This window comes from Triturus cristatus, chromosome 5_1 (genome assembly GCF_964204655.1).
Source record: "Triturus cristatus chromosome 5_1, aTriCri1.1, whole genome shotgun sequence".
In the NCBI taxonomy this organism is placed as follows: Eukaryota; Metazoa; Chordata; class Amphibia; order Caudata; family Salamandridae; genus Triturus; species Triturus cristatus.
This window is the reverse complement of record NC_140587.1, coordinates 160,536,304-160,555,305: the sequence shown is the minus strand read 5'-3', so window position 1 is coordinate 160,555,305 and position 19,002 is coordinate 160,536,304. Positions and strand designations below refer to the sequence as shown.

General features: G+C 41.4%; 1 protein-coding gene across 6 annotated transcripts in view; it reads left to right on the top strand.

The window, feature by feature from the left end:
* Nucleotides 1–19,002, top strand: part of LOC146830504 (ubiquitin carboxyl-terminal hydrolase CYLD-like) — a 493,223-nt gene that overhangs the window by 93,230 nt on the left and 380,991 nt on the right. For 5 of the 6 annotated variants that reach the window (XM_085604702.1, XM_085604701.1, XM_085604700.1 and 2 more), the window contains one exon: nt 15,858–16,353. In XM_085604702.1, coding sequence (XP_085460828.1) covers nt 15,858–16,353 — 496 coding nt within the window. Of the gene's footprint in view, nt 1–10,292; nt 10,361–15,857; nt 16,354–19,002 lie in introns of those variants that run through there. The other variant, XM_085604706.1, reaches the window with a different exon arrangement.

The following is a 19,002-nucleotide window of genomic DNA, read 5'->3' as shown; positions in this document are numbered from 1 at the left end:
ATTTCACATTTTGTGAATAATTACCATTAATACTGAGAAGAGTATGAGACTTATGTGCCCTCACATTATTCACATGGTTGTCTACAAAAAATATACATTTTCAAACAACTCGTTATTTTCAACATGGTTGACAATTCTGTATTAACACAGCAGTATGATTAAAAAAATCAGTGTCCATATTCAACTCCGTGAGCTTTCACTCATGGTTCAAAACACGGGAAGTACCATATAATGTCCAGAGATGGACATATCTACACTATAGAAATCAAATGAGTGTGGCACTGGGGGGTGGCACACCTCTGCACATTCATGGATTGGCTTTGCCCCTTGCCTCCCCAGTGGCCATCACAGGCCTAAGCCTCAGTTTTGTGATCTCCATGGCACATGTTCTTTGTAGCAGGCACATTAACCGTACGCTTTGTGGGTGGCAGGAGTGCCCATGTGAGTACTCTGTGAGTGATGAGACAGTGTGAGAGTAAGATAAGAGGAGTGACTGCAGAGTGAGTGAGATGACCATATGAATTTGGGTGCAGATATCAGAGTGGGAAGAAAAAATACATGGTTAGTGATGGGCTTTTTTGAGTGCGATTGCATATTGAACAGTGAGGGGAACAGGTGAGTGAAGTGTTACATGAGTGCAGGGTGAGTAGTGTGCTTGTGTGACTGCAGGGTGAACAGCGCAAGTGCATTGTGAGTGCAGAATGATCAATCACTGTGAGTGCAGGGTGAGTGGGTGAATGGTGTGAGTGCATGGTAATCAGTGTAAGTACATTGTGATCCCTGTGAGTGCAGGGTGAGTGTGAAAGTGAAGGACGAGAATGAGGAGTGAGTTGTCTGAATGCACGGTGCATTCCCAGACACTTAAAGTAGCTCACCATGCTATGGATGGCGGCGTAGGGTCAGAGATAGAAGTTAAACTATTGCTATATGGCGTTAATCAGGGATCGAGGGTGTAGGAAATAATGTGCTGATCCTGCAACAAGCTTCCAGTCATATGATTAGGGTTGCCAGCTCATTATTTTGATTTCCCAGACGGAACGAAAATAAGCAGTCACCTAAGGCCTTATTTTCAGCACTGGGCATACTATAATATAGATAGAAAGCACTTTTGATTGTGTTATAGGGCTGCCTGAATGATTTATGACTGATAATTAAAGGGAACAAAGACAGAAAATTCACATTACAACATACTTTTTTATCTATAACACTATTTAGTGTCAAGACAAGGTCTTTCCAGGCTCTTTAAAAAGACATTGCTGGCGTTTTTCGTTTGGCAACCTTACTTTATATTCCTTTTCATGAAATGCATTCCCACATCACAGCAGTCAATGTAAATTTAAAATGTAAGGAATAGGCAGATTGGGGGCCCTTGGGGTACTGCAACCAGAAAAAAACTAAACCTCAGTTACCAGTTTACAAAGGTATGTAAATAAGCAAATGGTCTTTAAAGACCTGTGAAAAACTTGGGCGTTCCGGAGAGAAGACTCCAGACACTGCCCAGCCGAGCCCATAGCAGCTTGAGCTGCAGCAGTCCGGGCTGAGACATGATGGGGGAATGGGCAGGGGAGGGTGGCCCTTTTAGCCCTATGGGCTTTGCGTGCCTGATTGAAACGTTCCTGACTTGACCCTCCTGCCTCTACTGACCCAGTAGGAGTGCACATTTTATTTGCCATTTTTACATTTTCCTCTTTTAGGAGTAGAGATCTCTGGCCTTGAGGCAGGTGCCTTCAACCCCCTTGCTGCTGGGCCTGGGAGCTCAGGTCACCTGCAACCACCGCACCAGGCATACACCATTTAATTTATGAGGCAGGACTGTTAAGAGGCAATTCAACTGGTGCAACCAACGCTGGGATAGAGTGTAGTGCTGCCTGTGTGTGCTACAGCGCTGATGGGGCCCTTGGAGGCTGAAACACGGCGGACGTGGATTGTAATGCACTATGTGGTGACATGCTTGGAAAAATCTTAATAAACATAATGTTGACAAATTCATTTCAGGCACAATTTTGTACTAGGGTGATGAAGAGCAAAAAGATTCACTGAATTGGTAAACCTGCTGAGATGTTGTGACCTCTCACTAGATGCAAAGAGCAAAGCAGTTTAGGTGCTCACGTTGTACGCAAGCCAATAGGAAAGCCTCTCTTTGGGTTCAGGCATTGCAAGTGGCACACCTGGGAGTATGTTTTCCCAGTTCCCTAAGAAATCCCTGAGTGGAAGTACTGTATGAAGTAAACTGGTAACACACTGGACTATTCATGATAAAAGTACACCAGAGATTCAGTCAGGAGGAGGAGACACCACAGGGCAGAAATGGTTATTCATCAGGGATTCTAGTAGGGAATACTACTACATGAATACTACTATATGAAACTGTAATGCTTGAACACATGCATGCTCACAAACCTATAAGGAAATAAATCAACCCTACTATTAAGCGAGCTATCATTCAGGAGGGGTGGATATAGTGGTAATTCAGAAAATAAATTGAATATCAGATACCTAATCTCAGTTTGGACAGTTTTTTTTTTTAGTGAGCGAATACTTTTTGTTTATGAAAAGCAGAATATTCTAGTGCATTCTTAATTGTTGGTTCAAGTGAGTTGTGGATACAAATGTCATTGAAATGTTAGTGGTTAGGATGTGTAAAACAGTAATACACCCACCTGAACTGGATTCTCCAAGAATTTAGTAATCATTGTGCACAGTGTGTTATTGTTCTAAATAGCTAAAGTCACTCATTCTCCTTAAAACGAGAAAGTGAGACCTCCTCTCCTGCTTGCAAAGCTTTGCCCCATGCAGCAGGTACAGAGTGCATTATCACACACTGCATGCTCAGCATTTAAAAGGAGTAATATAGCTCTGTGGCAATACTGATGCTACTTGCAACACTAATACCAGTCTCTGCCTGAAAGTTCCCTCTCCATGTTATAAACGTTAGTTTTAACAGTATATATGTCGCAGCCTCAACCCCATTACAGTGACCAACCACTACTTCGACTGAACATATTAACAATAAAAATTACATCAACTTTCCATGACTTCAATAGGTTTTCTATACTAGCTTCAGTCCTAACATTGAAGGCTCTACAGCCAAGTCCACATAAGAACATGTCAAGGTAATAGTCTTAGTTGATGCATGTGGTAAGTACGAGGGGAGAATGCCAACATGACAACGCAATATTGAGTGTCAATGTAATAGGGTTCAAGTAATGGAAGTACATATGTTTTGCATTCAGGATAATGGTCAGACATTGTGACAGCACCCTTCTCCTCTCATGCTGCCATATCCCGCCTCTTCTTCTCTTTAGCATTGTACATTGTTATGTAGCACTTCAAACTTCATTTAACAAACCTATTCCAGAAGAGTTCACTGCCTGATTTCCTCTCCCTTCACTGGACCAAGAACAGCCTTAGAGCTTCTATATTGCCAGCTTTACATCCCTTTGTGTCACATTGCCTCATCTCGATTTGTTCACACTATCCACAGGAATGGGTGCTTATGAATAGCAGTTTAATGCCGGAAATACTTGCAAGCACAAACCGTCGGACAGCCAGTAACTGTACCTCCCACAGTGTTCCATGAATTGAGATGCGGTGCACTCTCACCCCAGTACCAGTCGTTGAGTGATATTGCTACTACGCAGAGACATATCAATAAAAACAACAAGGAAAGGTGCATCCAAACACAAAGTCCAAACTCCGCAGTCTTATGAAATCTTCTTTATTTTAATTTCCTTCATTCCATAAACACAGCCAACGTGTTTCGTTCAGAGAAACTGAACTTCTTCAGGGCTTAATTTATGTATTGTGTGAATAAATTACACTGTAGTAACATCTGTGTGTCTCAGAACCCTCACAATTCTATATTCCATGGAGGGGTATCTCACTTACCTCAAGATGACACCAGAATCTGTGTTAACAGCCAGAGATGCAGTGTAATTTCTCACGAAAGTTAATGGCGAAAAAAACGTCATCCATTCCAATACGTGAAGTATAGAATTGTGAGGATTCTGAGACACCCAAATGTTACCTCAATGCCATTTAATCAGATAATACATTAATTAGGCCCTGAGGATGTTCAGTTTCTCTGCCAGAAATATATAGTCATTTGCTTCCTTCTTAAGAGGCACCAAACTGTTTTGGGCCTCTCCGTCAATCATGGATGCTGCGGGCCTATATTACGTTTTAATCCAGGCTCGTTATTCATGTGGCTGACATCTCCTGTATGCTCTTCAGCCTACCCGACCCTCTGAGACTCCTCGCTCCTCCATCAGACTCACCTGAGGCCTGGCCTGCAGCTTCAGTGAAACGCATGCGGCAGAAAACCAAGGTTGGCATGAATTAAATTATGGCCGGCGGCCGCACCGTCCTTCTAGGCAGTCTCAGGGATGCCTCACCTCACGCACACTTTTAATTGTGCGATGTGCATGACAGTGGTCACCAGCACCGTCCTATGCCCAACCCTAAGGGTGAAGACCTGGCATTGACGCAGAGACAACTGCGCGCCGCACATCATTTAATTTAAAAGAGGACGTAGTGAGGTGCAACGATGGCGAACGTAACATAAGTTGCGTAACCTATCACATCCCAGACTGATGTGTTGTGCTTGCAGGCTGTTTGGCCGCGGAGGGGGCTCCTGGAGCGCTGGGGCTGCGGGGGCCTGTGTTACGCCCCTGTTTTAGGCACAGTTTCAAACCTGATCTCACTACACTCCAACCTATGCATTCTTGGTTACCTTAAAATTTGTTTTGACAAATTTAGTATGCTCAATCCCAAAACAATCATCACAGGCCATTACGCACTGAACATCAGATCGTCCACAAATCCCCACACATTGCTGGAAAAGACTACAACTGATTCAGAACTCTGTCAGACTACTCCTACATGTAAAGCCACAAGCCCACATTGCCCCTGCCTTGTTCAATGGCAGGGGCATTGAATATCCTCTTTACTCTGTCTGGCGTTTCCAAATGATTTCTCAGTGTGAATCGATTTATATTTTGTTTTCTAAGAAAAGAAATTATTTTCTAAATTACAATGCATGGACCTTCTGGCAACCGGTCCCTTCATTGGTTACCGGTTGCCAGAAGGTCCACATTCAAGCTGCTTTATATAATTCAACAAAACGATGCGTGGAACAGGACTGCTCTTCATCAGGAATAAAATCACCAAATTCATTCAGTAAAGGAACCTCCGCTCTAGATTGGCACCTCGCCTTAAAGTCCCACCATACAAGAAAAAACACATAGGTGCCACATCCTACTCTGTTCAGGCAGCCAAACTATGGAACTCTTTACCCCCAAACATAAAATCTACAGGTAACGGTCTAATCTTCAGAAGACTACTCGAGTTGGCTCTTCCCCACTTAACCACCATACTCGCACATAAATGTACAGCACATCCATGTGTATATATCCGCATTTATTTGGAGTATATGTATGTATCGAGAATTGTGTATTCTGTTGTATAAACGTGTATAATAATTATGTTTATAAATAGATAGATATTCGTTAGGTCTGCTTAACAAATATACATATTACTTATGGTTATATTATTCTATGTTTAACATGTATATAGGTCACTGCGCAAATATGTAAACTTTGGTCATAACTATTTATCTACAATTGCTCCACTGCTGAATTATTAAAAGGAAAATAAATAAGTAAATAATAATTTAAAAAATATTATAAAAACAAAGTTGCTTAAAGTACAGCAACATTTGAAAGTCTGAGTTTATTAAAAACAACTTAAATCTAGATATATTACCTTCCTTATACATATATACCTTCCATGTACTTATGCACCTTTATATTTTTTTAACTTTATTTCTAACTCAGCATCTCTAATGCATTACCCTATATCTTTCTCTCAATATATCCTCTACCTACACTCTCTGACCCATCCCAAACCTCATTCTACTACTTTTTCGAATGGACTATCCTATTTCTCACTATACCTCTCTCAATATATCTTCTACCTACACTCTCTGACTCATCCCAAACCCCATTCTCCTACTGTGATCCCCAAAGTAATCCTTTCTAGAATATTTCCTCATCTTCCCTTCATCATCTCAAACCTGTTTTACTATTCAGATCTCCCAAACAAGCCTTTCTAAACCCTTCCCTCATGTATCCCTCCTAGACTCATCCTATACCCCCACCTTCCTCCCTAATCAACTTTTAGAGACTCTTCCCCCCTCCATCTCTCCTTTACTCAATTCCAAATCCCCTCCTACTGCTATGATCTCCCAATAAAAACTTTCTACACCCTTCCCTCTCCGATCCCTCCACTCTCCTTTTCAATCCAGCTAACAGACTCGCATGTCATCTACTCAAATTAATTTCATATTACTCAATACTAATTCACCACTCATCATTTGGGTACCAGAGTAGCATGATACTCGCTGAAAAGGGTTTTGATGCTTCGTATGGGGTGGTAAGCGCTATGAAAATACAATTACATCTTTATGGATGAAAGTTTGTCCATTGTCAGACAAATGATCAAACTATGCAGTGGTACAATTTACAACCTTCTCTTGTTTTTGCTACTTTTGTCAAATCATGAATGTATGTAATAGTCACTTCTCCTTCTATAAATGGGCCATTCGGGTCTACTCTAGAAATGCACCAACATACAGTCGGCCTTCCCCATCAGACAATGTAATTACATTGAGTTAGGCATGTGACTTGTTCCTTGATAGTCTCTGAGAGTAGCCTAAATCTGTTGAAATGAATCTCTAATCAATGATTGTCTCAACTGGGATTTAACAAATATTGTTGAAATTTAAAACTATATAGAAATCCTGATGTACTATTCCGCATCTGAGGTGGAAGAAGCAGAGCAATAGGCACAGTTCTGTAGAACTGCCCTGTGTTCTGCATATTCTGCACAGGTGTTGATAGGACTGGGACTATTGACTGTCTCTCCCTATTTAGTGCCATTGAAATCATTGTTACATAGGTTTTTTTGAGGCACCATTTGTGTCAAATTAGCACATTGTTCTACACTACCATTTCTCTACCAATGTCTTTCTTTACCACAAATGTGACAAACTCCAGATCTCATATGACCGTTATTAGTATTGCTATTAAAACCTATACCTCTAAAACTATTTACTCCACCCATTAAAGGACTCCTTGCAGAAATAATTCAGTCTGTGCGTTCTTGAACTTTTCTTTTCTCAATTTCTTTTTAGAGATACAATAAGCACAGCAGTATTCTGCATATGTGAAGATTTCATCAAGCAGCACTTTGCTTGCCAACACATCGCTGTTTACTCAACTTCAGATGTAAACACAACACAAAAGCCAAAACATATCCAGAAGCACGTCCTTTTATTGAATTGTCCATTTAACTATATTGCCTACAGATCTGCCCCAGTCTCTCATAGTACGCGTGCACTGACTCATCTGCATTTTGAGTTGCTCTCATGATCTTTGACTAATCAATCTGTTTTGCTGGAACCCTTGCTTTCAAATGATTTTTAACTGCTATATACTTATCTATTTCCACACGTGAAGGCTCATAATTCATGATATTCCTACACCGTTCTTCTAACAACTTATCTACCAATTTGCAATTTGGCCACTAATCCTTTGGAAAATAATCAAAAACAAATCATCCAAATCTGCCCATAGTGCCTTAGACATATTAACAACTTTCTCTACCTCTGTATACCATTTTTCAGGATCTTCACTAATCTTTGTCTTTGGAAAATCATTCATAAAAGTCCATAGGTCATTGTTACTTCAAGGTACATTAATATAAACAGGCCCAAAAGTTCCTAGCACTTCTCTCAATAGGATTCTCCCACAAGAACATCACATTCAGAATCACTCCTGACTCTTTCACCTCAACTTTGAGTTGATTTTCAATCTGAACTCTGTTGCTTCTCTACATTCTCCCCGTCTCTAATTAATTCTATAATTTCTCAAAAAATTGTTCCTGGCCTTACAATGGATTCTTTTTTCAGTTCAAATTGTCAATTGAATATTGTGATGCTTGAAAATATTCTTGTGAGTCATAACCATTCTCAATTCTTTAGCCATGCTCTTCAGTTTTTCATACACGCTATGATCTCCTCACTACTGCCAAAAAATAAAAATACTAGTTCCCCATAGCTAATTTTGGAATCCCTTAATGATGACTATCTTATTCAACAAATTGCTTTAAATTCACTTGACTCACTGCATCACCACTCTTGAGTGGCTACTGTCGCACTGTTCGATGTTTCACTAACTTCCAAATATCCTCATTTCACTCAACTCTTATAATTCTGCTTCACTATATGGTGGGGGTCCAACATTTCATCCTCTTCGTCAAAATCATCTGTATATTCATCTTTATCATTTTTATTCTCTTTTGTTTTATCTTTTATTTGGTCTGCAGTGATCCCAGAAACGCATCAACAGTTTCAAGCACTTGCGTAATCAGTGTCTTTTTGATCATATGCAACCTAGCATCCATACAATTGTGTACAACCTTAACAACCTCACCTCTCAACCTTTTATATTGGTTGTCGTATCTCATTTGTTCAGTTCTTCAAATTGTGCAACTCTTGGCTGTGGATTAGTATCAAACATGCAGTGTCTCAAGTATGTTTTTTTCTAACATTGAAATTTTCAAGAAACTAATTTCCTATCTTATATGGTAGCCTTGTGCCTCTCTTTAAGCCACAGACAAGTATGCATGCCAGAATTTATGATAATTTCAAAGGTGGGACTTCGGACTGGTGGTATAGGCTGTCCTTTTTAATAGCAATTTTGACTTAACCAAATTTGCTCCAATTTTAGATCAAATTCTCTTCACAACACCATACTTGAGCAAGCAAAATATAACCTCACTTAAATATCTCAAACACAATAATTTAGTAAGGCTAAACAGTAAAACCTGCGTCTGTGTATTGGGCAACGGATGAAAATCAAACTCACCACAAACAAAGTAGTACTTCAAGTCACTACACAATCACACAATATCAAGGAAATATGTGATTACAAATCATAGCTGAAGTTGTCCTCTGCTGAGAATGGTACTTGTGTTTGCTTATACACTACACAATCCCACATCATGCTAGGTTTTTGACCAGCAATAACCGAAACTCTGAACTAGTATGGTTTACTCATGTGTATAGAATGAACCATCACTATTCAAATCCAGATTAGCATATTCACAAATAGACTATTAAGGATCATACATCCAAAAGCCTTGACACCATCTTAAATTTTCCATAGACACCTTTATCTAACTCGAGTTCTTCCAAATTTGAAACCTTCACAGAAATTCATGATCAAAATAATAAATCCAAACAATATTTCAACAAGCACTATTACTAGCAATACTTTCATCAACCTGCACAAACACAAGATCATAACAAGGATACAATCATCAACACAACACACTTCTGTGAATCATTCTCTGTTTTGCAACTCGTGCTAAACACACCACTACACTAGGAAGTTGTTGCGCTATACACATTACCCTATTGATACTAACCATGCCAACCTGAACTGCACCACCAAAGCACCTTCGTCAAGCTCCAACACCATGGAAGAATTTCACCATGGAAGACAGGAGCCAAGATTCTCCAATTGAGGGTCTAATCAACTAATTAGCCTCACTAATTGCCAAATCTGTACTAATTAGCCACTAATTAACTGCACGCCAATTGACCTAAATCAGTTAACACCAAAACATATCTAATTTTATGGGGCAAAGTCGTGAGAAAAGGAAAAATACTGGTACATGTATACATATATTTCAAGAAAAGGCTTGAGACACAAAATCTCAGTTCTTGTAATCTATTCATGTCTCCAAATTATTATTAGTGAATGCAAAAAGGCTAGTATTTTTTGTAAACCATTTTTTCCAGATTTTGTCACAATACTAGACATCTTGCCATACATTATTCAGAAATGCATTCAGAAGCTATCAATTGTGACATACATAAGATATTGTCAGGAGTAGATGGTTCAGTGCATAATAAAACATTCGTGACATACAACGTCTAACTTCAGGGCACAACAGCAATCATCATTTATGTATTCCTGCATTCTTTTCATTGTCCTCCCACTTGTATGTGCTTCCCCCTCTTTCTGTGTGCACCCATAACTTCAGTATTCTGATGCATGTAACCCCTCATTTCCCTCATCTCCCCCATCCTCCTCCCCCCAGGCATCCAGGGTCAATAGGCAACCAGAAGGAAGGCACGTGGCATGAACTGTCTAGACGTCAAGGAGCGCAGCGAGGCCATCATAGACTGGTTTGTAAATAGTGCTGTCTACTGTACATTCCGTTAAGGCCAGCTTGTCCTCAAACCATCCAAGGGGGCATCAGGGAGCGACTGCAACGCAAAACGGCTATCAAGGTAGTTAGCATATACCCAGAATAATAATCAATGCAAAGTTCCGTTTGCCTTTAAGAAATTAAACCGACACAGACAGAGATGTGCTGGGTCAATCAGTTTTCATAATAGCAAATAGGCCGAAGTACAAAAAGAACCAGTAGCATCTCACCCTTTCTGAGAGGCAAGCAGAATGTCTCAGAAGTCTGGCTGTTCCCCATAATGCATATCTTTTAGAACACTTAAGACCAAGAAAGCACACAATTTTTCTAGTCTGACGTTACATAAATATGCAGTACTAGAATGTTACTTGTGTCAAACTATTATTTAAAATAAAATGTACTTGCATTGGATAACAGTGCACATAATTTGTTATTAATGAAAAAAATTAACTGCTTTTGCACATAATACCATCAACATTTTAACGGAGTCACCGCTGAGTGGCTTGCAATACTGCAAAGTCAGAACATCCTTTTCCAGGGAAGCTAGTGAGACATTATTTTGTTACATGCATGTGGAATCCATGGTTTGAAGTTGATTTATAATGTCTTTTCTGAAACAGAATGAAAACGGGAACATTCAGGGCTCGTACACACAAATAAACAAGCATTGGCATAGCCAATAGGTCTCGCCTTTGGGACCTTATAAGTGTTTAGCCATGCAACAGTTAATGTTACTGCACCAAGGATATTGTGCTGGATAACTAAACATTTAAACGGTCCCAAAGGCGAGACCTATTGGCTATGCCAATGCTTGTTAGCATTTGAGTGTGATTATAGAGGTATGGGCGAAACCGTTTAGGGCCGTTCCGTCCAGAATTTGATGGCCTGTGGTGTTGAAAGCACTGCTAGATAACAAGGGTATAAAAAGTCAGGAATGGGCACAAGTGAAGGGTATGACATGAAATTCCAAATGTCAAAATCATAAAATGTGTGATTTAAGATATGGATGTCGTTTAAGAACAAATGTGTTATTTTCTTGAAAGTTAAAAACAACCAATAACTGCATTGTAAATAGAGACACGAGTTTTCCATTTTTACTATAAATGCTTCCCTCTCTTTATTTTAAAAATCACAAAGAAGTAGAGGTTAAGGGTCTGATTTGCAAAGGGACTTACGTGTAGTAAAGGTACAAGTGTGGAGTCTCTGCACTCTGGGCAGCCTCTCTGTCCAGCGCACTGCAGTGAGTGCAGTGCGGAGATTCTGCCATGAGTGAAGAGACACGTAACTTTATTGCATATTAGTCCCTTTGTGATTTGAGCCCTAAGCCTTCATTTAAGGGTCTCACCATATGTTCAATCATGTCTGCTAGATCAAACGTTATGCATATAATCAGAAGCCCTAGTATTAAAACATGCCATCTTGTAATGTGCCATACATTGTTATTACCTTTTCTGTTTGCGAAAGGCACCAGTTATCGCAAGTAGTAAAATAAACTTTTACTAAACTCACCTTGGTGAAACTGCAACGATTGCTGCTGCTTATTGAGGAGCATAAGGGCTGGTACCCAGCTAATGCCCCGTGCGCTCATTGAGAAAAGTGTGGGGTGACCAGCAATATCAAAGGAGAGGCAGAACGATCTAAGAGTATGAGCATAGACAAGAACAGAGGAGAGGATAGGATAGTGGAATGAAGGGTCCCGAACACAGGAGAGGGTTGAGTAGTCGGTTACAGGACAGGCAGTCAGTGCGAAGGGAAACGCAGGGGAAACTGTTGGATGAAAGAGGCAAAGATTTGATGAAGGGAGGACGAAATGGTTACAGGGGTGGGCACAGGGTGGATTAGCTACTTTCATAAGAGGAAACGTTTGTTAGGAGGGTGTTGTGTTAAATCGTAATAATGTAACTGCGCAGGGTTGAGGCGAGTGAGGACTTGAGCACTGTGGACTAATTATAGTGTTAATCTTGGAGCAGATGTAGCAGGGTGAAGTCATGAGCAGGTAAGGATGAACAATAGAATACTGATAATTGAAGATGATGGAGAGAGTAAAGAGCTGAAGGTTTGCACAGAGCGCTTGTGGATGGTGAGGTAATGAGGTCCTGGAAATAGATAGATTTGACACCTCCTAGATCATTATGCAGTGTATGAAGGGCTTGCTTATTAACCAAGAAGTTAGCAGTGAATATGTGCTTTCGCCATTTATGTACTGCTGCCCTCATTTACTGTTATGCGCTCTTATTTCAAGTGTAATTCATGGCTGAGGCCTATCTTTGGTACAAGGTGGATAATGAAGCAGTTGTATGAGCTGTAGTGCAAGACTGAAGTGAGGTCTTTATGAAGATCACATGGAAAGCAGTGAGAGCAGTGGGGTCCTGTTTTCTACAGCAGATGGGTACATGAGAGAGCGATCTACAAGGAGGCGAACTGATTTGCATGTGAAATGTGTGATGTCAGATGGAGCGATGATGGGTTTAGATTTGGATAAAGTGTTTGAAATTAGCATAAAATTGAGTGGCTTACCTTGCTTGTGGGTGGGATTAAGGAAGGTGTCATTTGAGGAGTGATCAGACAGAAGTGGAGACACTGCCGAAAGCATCAGTAAAATATTTTGGCAAGTTATGGTCCCACCAGTGAAAGCAGAATCGTTTGGTGAAGGCAATAAATAGGTGTGTAGCATAATTTCCGCCAGCTGTAACTGAAAGCCATTACTATATAGTTACAGAGACGAATGCGTTTCCAGATGTTTGGAATGAAAGAGGCTTATGGTGCGAGTCCTAATGAGAAAACATCTTGTCATCCATAATAAAACACTGACCAAGGAGAGTAAGATCACATAGGTATGCTTTACTAAGGTAATACCTAAAACAAAACAAATGTTAGATTGGTTTTGAAATAACAGTAAAATCATGAGTCTGAGTCTTAGGACCTGGAAGGCCAGTGCAATCAGGAGTGAAATACGGACAGTATTGGAGCATGCTAGTATAAACTATGTTCAGGATCCTTTGAGACACCTTTAAAAATACATTTTAATACAAGTAAAAGGGATAGCTCCTTTCCGCTCCTAAAGCGTCTTTTTTTTAACGCAGAACAAAATGCTGTATGGTGCTCTGTAAAACATGTTAGCGCCACCTGGTGTATTTCATGCAATACGGCCCCAGAAATGTTCTGCCAAATGCAATGGATCTCCGTCACATAAACAAAGGCAATAAAAATCAAACATCAAAGCGGCGAAAGTGAAAGTAATCGAGCAGAGCATCAAAGGGCTGGGTGAGAAGGGAGGGGGGAATGCAAGGGTCAAAGCGGCTAAAGTGAAAGAAAGCTATAGAGAAGGGAGGGGGAGTGGGAGCAGCTGTGCACGTGGATGTGATCGTGCACTCAAGGTTTAGGCCAGAAAAAAGACTGTGGGTAGCACTTTGAAAATCCCACATACAAAATGTCTCTTCGAGCCTTTGGCTCAGCGAGACCTAAAAAGCACTCTTAAATTGCTGCAGCCCAGTTCTGACCTAGACATGTTAGCCTCGGCCATACCTTAATTAGTTAGGCACAATATTTTAATTTGAAAATATGCTACCACAGATGCATAGGTAAGGCTTATATCAGGTTTGCTCTGGTACGTTTGAGATACTGAGGCTCCAATGCATCAATGCCTAAAATGTTCCACTGTTGGGTGCAGTTCTGATGATGTGATTTTCTATTGCTGCTGGGCTAACATTACAACAAACCTGATCGCTGAAATGTTTTTATATATTTATTTCAGGAGCTTAAAAAAAATAAAGTGTTTTTTTAAACCCATCAAATACAGATGTAGCAGGTTTTAATAAAAACATTGTTCTTGTGCATTAAGTTTATAACCACGACGTCCATTTTTCCCCCTCACTTTCTTTCGTCTTGGTTCCGACTTCTCACCCCTTCCCACCCAAAGAGACTTGAGAGAGCGGAAAGCCCCAGTTTCCCTTCCGTCTTACCCTATTTTTTTCACATATTCCCCCACCCCAATGCTCCACTTGGATTTTTGGAAATCCTGGATTTAATTGCAACATGTTGTAAAATGGAGTATGCTCTTCCCTGTGTCACATGCCTACATTTGGGAGCATTCCTGACTGCCTGGAGCTTGTTAGAATTGCATGCTTTGCCCTAGTCTGCCAGTGCTGACATGTCACAGGCTTAGTCTTTTTCCATTGTTTGTAAGAACCCCTGGTCCATTTACAGTTCACTTAATCACTTTAGGAAATCTAGTTTTTACTCCTACTCGTACACCATATCTTTACCCAGCTATATGACCAGACTCCTCTTAACATAATTGTCTCGGCCTCATCCATTCTTTTCCCTTCCCTAACTGGCTACCCTCTAATATCTGCCAGAAGATTAGTTTTATTATGTGTGCAGGTGCCATAGTTAACTGCACTCTGCGGCTGTTTACATCCTATATATCCCTTTCTTTTGATGTCTTGCATTCTTTGATATTAGGTGCATTGTGGGCTGTTTCACTCCGCACTTGGGTATAGCCTGTACACTGATTCACACAATCTGTCCCTGGTACGTACTTGCTTGTTTGCCCCTACTCCTGTGTGCACTCAGTGAACAGCCTCCCTACACACCATGGTGTTGTCTAAGTGCCTTCTATGATAGACTACTTCTTTGCGTCTGCCTTTCATCTGTTCTACATCCGTCTCTTTTCACTGTCTGCATCACACTCTACCTACCCTTACTCAAGGAAATCTGACCTACCAGTTGGTAGGTCTTTGAATACTACACTTATTGGTTGCACTTGTTTTACCACAGTTGTAGCACACATGTGACCATAACATATGGCACCTACACTCAAGACCTCCTCTGAAATGTGGCAGACATGACTCCAACCTCCATAGAGCAGTCATCTGACTAATTATCCCATAACTTAGCTGTGCGTATCGCTTGTTGCCCCATAACCGGCGCACATGTCTGGCTTTTACATGCATCACACGTATACACATTGACCACCCTCATAACCTACCCTCATATACTACCAGTCTCATCATTGCTACCCTGTTATGTTAAGGCTGCCTACTCGGCACCTCTCTACAACATTTCCACCACATGCTGTTCACAATACAACTGAAGCACCTCTTTAGTGGTCATCACTCGTTTTTATCAGTCATGTGGTCAGGCCAGGATTTGAACCCAAGTCCCTAGGGGCCAAACGCATCAGCTTGGCCACTACAGCACATCATCCTTCCCAAACGCTTCTAACATTGCTCCAGACCATGCTTCTAAACGTCAAGTGCTATATAAAGTTACCATGACAATCCTCAACACAAGTAGGCTTTCACTGTTCAAAAGGATCGTGTTTTCGTTGCACAAGTTCATTTTCCATGGTACACACAGTTCTTGCATTGGCTGCCTGTCTTCATACTTTGGCAAGGCAGAACTTCCAGTCAACAGCTAAAAACAGACCTCTTTGTGGTGCATCTGGCCATCACTTTGAGGGAGGTACCTTGGCTCTGCCTTTCAGTTAGAAAGCTCTTCCTCTTTAAACCATTTTCTCTCACACAATCATTTACTTTTGCACAAAATTCATGTTTTGTTTCTTGTGTGTTTCCTAGGCCGATCCAGTTTCTAGAGATGGCCAACGACAAGCCTGTGACTTTCCTAACATCTGGAGATACCAACCTGTATTTCATACTGTCTGAGAAGTGTTCCGCTAACTGGAGTTCAGCGGAAGCTGGATTGCTTTGTTACATCACAGAAGAGAAATACCTAGCATTTTTCTCCAAGGACACCACTTCCTCTCATTCACTTGAGGTTACCATACTTGAATCACCTTTCAAATATTTCGAAGTCTCGATGATTGTGGACGTGAACGTTTTGCAAGCACTGACCAAGCAACAAGCTGAACTCCTCTTTGCTGTTGGTGCCAACGATGAGCGTCTGAACTGTTTCCTCAACAGGGCTGTCCTTGAAGATGCCCTGAATGCCCAGGTGGGCCAGCACGTCGCAGTGCCAGTTAACGGAGAATTATACACTGCTATAATACGGTACATTGGAAAGATTCATGACTCCTCCCCCTTACTAAAAGTGTATTTCGGTGTGGAATTACAGGTAATGTTGGAGAATCTGTTACTGGCACAGAATACCTGCTTAAAGTGACACCTGTTCAATATCTTTTTTTTTCTTGTGTGCCCTCATTTGAAGTTACAAGTGCTACTATAACTCTTCGTTGAGCTAAAGTATGAAAGTCTGAGTTCACCCAGGCAAGATTTGCACTTTTGGAAAAAAAACTTTTAATTGTTTTTTCGTGCCACTAAACATTGCACACAAGGCTTTCACAGGAGTATACATGAAGTATCTGGTTAAAGCTTCCTAACCCCATGCTGCTCTTTGTTGCTCCCCTTTCCATATGCCAGGGAGAGGTGGCTCAAGCTGTCCCTTAAGGGTGCACACCTTGTGTACTTGTCAGTGTGGCTTCACCCAATGATCCATCAGTGGCATAATTAAATCCATAGTGGGTACAACATTGCCCCCAAACCTTCTCAAATTTCATGTGGCAACCCCGTCCCTCATACATCACCCCTTTTGTTTCCATGCATCAATTCATGCCCTCTTGCCACATCTCTTATGTTGTCCTGACACCACCTCCTTACCACATCTCTTATTGCTACCATAAATTCCAACATACAAAATAACATTAGTTTCCTGGGGAGGTCTGCCACAACGGGGATACCCAGAATGATGGGACTTCCTCGGGATGTCCACCTCCATCACTGCTGCTAGTTCTCCAATAAAATCTTCCCAGTGTCCCTGTACTCTGTGGCAGGTTCATAGTGTGTGTAGCAGTGTACCCTCCTCAGTGAGACCCCTTCGGCAGTCAGGGTTTGGTGCTCTTCCCATTTTGAACAACTTGCTTCTGTGCTATTATCCCTAATGCAGGATATTAAACTGGATCAGTCTCAACCTGCTCTGGACGGCTGCTCCCTTGCGTGCATCAGTGCCACGTCCCAATCATTCCCTTCCGTGACCCCCAGATCCACCTTCCATCTATTTTGAAGACCTCTCAGGCTGTCAGGGGTATTGTTAATTATGACCAGGAGTAGGTGGAGTATCAGTTTGTTATTGTTGTTCCTCCCAGCACTCCACTTTCCAGTTGACAGTTTGCACTTTTGATCTGCATGTTGTACAAGGTTCTCATCAGCTACTGTTAAACTTTCTCAGGTATGATGCTGGCATATTGCAGGCTGTTAATGTATGTGAGGTGGAGTACTCGGAGGTCCCCAAACTTTTCAGGGGCTTGACTGGCAGGGCTCATTGCCTGAAGGGTATTACGATGAGAAATCTTTTTTTTACATATATTTTTCACGAGAGATGACAATAGCGTCCTTTCGAGATCATATCTTTTTCAAATTCACCAATGTGAAAAAATGAACTTGCCTTAAGAATTTAAAACACCTTAAATGAATCAATTGGTTTAAGCTGAGGCAGTACTGACACAAGCGATTTCAAAACCCTTCATTGGAAACAGAGACTTTAACTAGCCACCCTCCTCCAGTTGCATGTCTACAACAGATCCTCATTACACAGGTGCAGCAGAACCTAGAATCCAGACCTTAATTTGTAAAATAAATATATGGGTGCAGGGGTCCAAAGTTTTTCTGAAGAGTCTGCTGCTGGTGCTTATGAGTACTGGGGTTGGTGAATACCAAGGTCCACCTAGTCTTGATTATATCCTTCTGCCAAGGGCTATACCAGTTGTTAAATGCCCGGAACCAGAGTTGGAGGCCCAAATCCCAGGTGAGGGCCTATAATGAGGGAGAGCGCCTCTACAACGGATATAGCCCGAGGCAGAAAGGCTATTTGAACATTCAACCCACTGAGGGTAAATTAAAAAGAGAGAAACAGAAAGACAAACGTTGGAATATTGGACCAAAAGGCTTATACCAGCCATTATTAGCCTTAAGCCACTTCATTATCTTCAATGAAATACTCAACATTCTAATGTTCGAATATTGTCTTATAGCCCCCCGTGGCAGGCTATACCAGCCATTAAAGGCCCGGTCCAGCATTAAAAGCTTTCACTGAAGTCGAGGGCCTTTAAGAAGAGAGTGGGCCATTAATTGCCGGTATAGCCTAGCTACGGTGGGCTATAAGGCTATTAGAATATTCCGCACAAAAGGGCAGGATGTTCTAACAAATAAAACAAAGTCCTCGGGAAGCCCGAGGGGATTTGAATCCCCTCAGGCTCCATGAGGCCTTTGTTCCCAGCAACACCGGTGAACGACAAACATTGGATTGTTGGAGCTCCAGGCTTTCTCCACCCATTAGAAGCCTGGAGCACTCCAATTTCGTTAACGCTGCTCCCAACATGCCAGTTTTCTAATATAGCCTCGGAGACTGATGTGGCAGGCTCTACCGACGATTAAAGGCCCGCTCCATTGTTAAAGACCCGCGCCTTTGGCGAGAGCTTTTCACAGGGGAGCGGGCCTTTAATGAACGGTAGAACCCGCTACAGATGGCTTGAAGGCTATTGGAACATTGCGCCTTTTGGAGGACAGAATGTTCTAAGTTGTAAAACAAAAGCTTCATGGAGCCTGAGGTGGTTGAAATCCCCCTCTGGCTCTGTAAGGCCTTTGTTCACAGCTGTTGCTGTGAACAAACATTGGAATGTTGATGCTCCAGTCTTCTACCAACCATTAGAAGCCTGGAGAAATCCGTTTTCTTCAGTGATGCTCCCAAAATTCCAATGTTCTAATATGT